We start from the raw sequence: 2,592 nt of genomic DNA, 5'->3' as shown, positions 1-2,592 counted from the left end.
ACAACTCCGGCTTGGGCTTCAACAGAGTGAACCCGAGTCATCCTGGGGTGGACATTTTCGTGGATTTCCTCCGCGGATACCACGGGGACCCGTGGCCCTTTGAGAAGGGTACCAGTGTTCTGGTCTTTGCCTTCTACCCGATTCACGGAGAAATCCATCTCAACGACGATCACGACTTCGCCCTCCACGTCCATAAACTGGGCTCAAGACACTCAGGGCTCTCATGTCTCCTATCTATGCGGACAGTCCTTCTGGGTTCCAGCTCCCTGGCGATGACAGACATAGTATCCAGGCTTTGTACGGCCCGCCAGACCACCCAATAGAACCGGAGCCGACCCTACCCACCCCAAGAACCCCACAGACAACCCAGGAACCCAAGTCTTCGCCGTCGACCACGCCATCAGGTCCACGCCGAGAAGATCCCTGTGCCAGGAAGGTCGTTCTTGATGAATCGGAACCTGATCACTGTCCGGGGACGGTAGATGGATTTGGTTTCGCTATACCTCAGAACTTGAATAATAGGGTCTGAAGGGTGAGTGGGGGACCACACATTTTCAGGCTGAACCTGTCAGAATAGTGATATATTTAAAAATATATATAATCCTACAGAATCCTACTGTCTACATCATTGTCAGGACCTTGTACATTTTCAAGTGTCACGGATAAGGTCAACGGTAAATCTAAATTCACATTTTGAGCAAGACAGACTTGTTAATGTTGGGGTTGGGAATGACTTTCAAACACCGTATGATGAGGTTGAAAAAAAAGTAGTGGGGTTGTATTTTTGTCAAAAATAATAAATGATATGCATTTAGAAAAAAAATCACGCAGATTGTTTATCTTATATATTTTTAATAGATATTCATGGCGTCTGAGTGAAAAAAAAAATAATACAGACCTGTTGCAGGGTACCCAGCAGAGATTCAACGACTTTTTCGCGCTTTACCTCAAGATTTCGATCACGTTGACGCTGCGTTCGAAACGGCGGGTGGCGCCGATATCGTCCTCTTCAATGGCAGCCATTACTACTGGCTCAATGGCAGAAACCTTCTTGCCTACGACAACGGGGCGCTACAGAACCTGGGCCTGGGTTCCCATGTTTTGAAAGTGGACGCAGCCTTCATATGGGTCCACAACGGCCGGACCTACTTTTTTAGTGGAGATCAGTATTTGCGTTTGGATTTTCATCGACGCATGATCGATGACGATTATCCACGTCACTTCGGTGTGTGGCAAGGACTTCCGTCCAACGTTTCGGCAGCTTTCACTTTTCAAGGAAAGACATATTTTTGCTGGTCATATTTTCTGGCTGTTCGAGAACGCTAAGATGGCTGTTGTACTTCCGCCAACCGTTACTCGGTCGTATTGGTTTGAATGCGCGAATCAACGATTTAAGTGTTCTCGATAATATTCAGAAAATGGTGATGTTTAAAAAAATAATCTGCACATACAATATATGCATATTCGGGTCTGCATCGCCAGGTGTAGTCCGGCAGATATGTGAAAAAAAAGTGCCTTTAGCGATACAAGCATGAAATTTGGCACACTGCTTGGGCAGTATCTTACAAAGATTTTTGGATATAGGGACATTTCTTTCCAGAGCCAAAATGGCGGGCATTTTACAAAAGAACCGATTTTGTGCCGTACTCGACATAGGATACATGTGGATAGAACTATATTTACTTATTGAAGAAGCATACCAGTGGTTTTATTCAACTAAATATAGATTCTAGCAAATAAGAGAGAGCAAATAAAAGCGTGAGTAAACTATTCATTTGGTCATTTTTTGGTGCATTTTTGTACTTTTGGATGGTTTTCTTCAACAAACTCTTCAAAAAATCTGTTACCAAGCACCATGGAATGACTGCTGACCATTTGACACTCTTGAACTCAGAGGAAGTGCTTCTGTTTGAACCTAACATCAACTTACATAGTCAAAATTATACAGTGGAAACTCTACATCCAGGTAACAGAGTCTAATATGATGCATGGATACATGTGTACATGTTAACATAATTATCATCTGTGATCTCTCTTGTCCCAGTTCTACTCTCTCGTACACTCCCCACCACAGTGACATAGAGCTGTGCACTGGACACATTTGCACTATCCTCTGCATCCCTTTTTGCAGCCACACCTTAGTAGTTGCCGGCATGCCTCAGTTGCCTCTGGGAGGGTTGTCCAGTATATGCCCCAGCCACTGTCGGTGTGAACCCACCCCCAGTCACTGGGCGATGGTAGCTCTAGTGCGGACACCATCATCTGGCCCCAACAGTAGCCGGCTTGATAGGCAGCTCTCTTGATGTGCTGTTCAGGGCTTCTTGAGTTGGTGGGAGAGCATCTATTGATCTGCCAGTCTGGGTGAACAGATGCTTGTGACACTCATTGACATGTTCCTGGCTACTGGTGTGATCATAGAGCAAAACAACAAAACGCTCCAATGCATCCATGTGGTCATCTACGGCTGAAGGAGTTGGCGTGGCAGCCAAGGCACAGAATGCTGCAGTGACATCAGTGACCTCATCACAGGCTTTCCAGGTTTCCCATGTTTTTTTTTCTTCGCCCTGCCTCTGAAGCTTGAAACGGTGTCAC

At 45.6% G+C, this 2,592-nt stretch overlaps 1 protein-coding gene across 1 annotated transcript; it reads left to right on the top strand.

Annotated features, from left to right (window-relative positions):
• The first annotated feature begins 223 nt into the window (after positions 1–223).
• LOC143025763 (collagenase 3-like) lies at positions 224–2,212 on the top strand. The gene is made up of 3 exons (XM_076185769.1): positions 224–467; positions 953–1,251; positions 2,132–2,212. The coding sequence occupies exons 1-3, from the start codon at positions 224–226 to the stop codon at positions 2,210–2,212; spliced, it is 624 nt and encodes a 207-aa protein (XP_076041884.1).
• The last annotated feature ends 380 nt before the right edge of the window (positions 2,213–2,592 follow it).

Source organism: Oratosquilla oratoria, chromosome 5, assembly GCF_046742065.1.
Source record: "Oratosquilla oratoria isolate Oo_2021 chromosome 5, ASM4674206v1, whole genome shotgun sequence".
NCBI classification, from domain to species: domain Eukaryota; kingdom Metazoa; phylum Arthropoda; class Malacostraca; order Stomatopoda; family Squillidae; genus Oratosquilla; species Oratosquilla oratoria.
This window is presented reverse-complemented; position numbering and strand designations above follow the sequence as displayed.

Coding starts and splice junctions, on each gene's coding strand:
- LOC143025763 (XM_076185769.1), top strand. CDS start 224: ATGTCTCCTATCTATGCGGACAGTCCTTCTGGGTTCCAGCTCCCTGGC. Junction 468..952: donor TGAATCGGAACCTGATCACT/GTCCGGGGACGG, acceptor CTTTACCTCAAG/ATTTCGATCACGTTGACGCT. Junction 1,252..2,131: donor GGCAAGGACTTCCGTCCAAC/GTTTCGGCAGCT, acceptor CCCTTTTTGCAG/CCACACCTTAGTAGTTGCCG.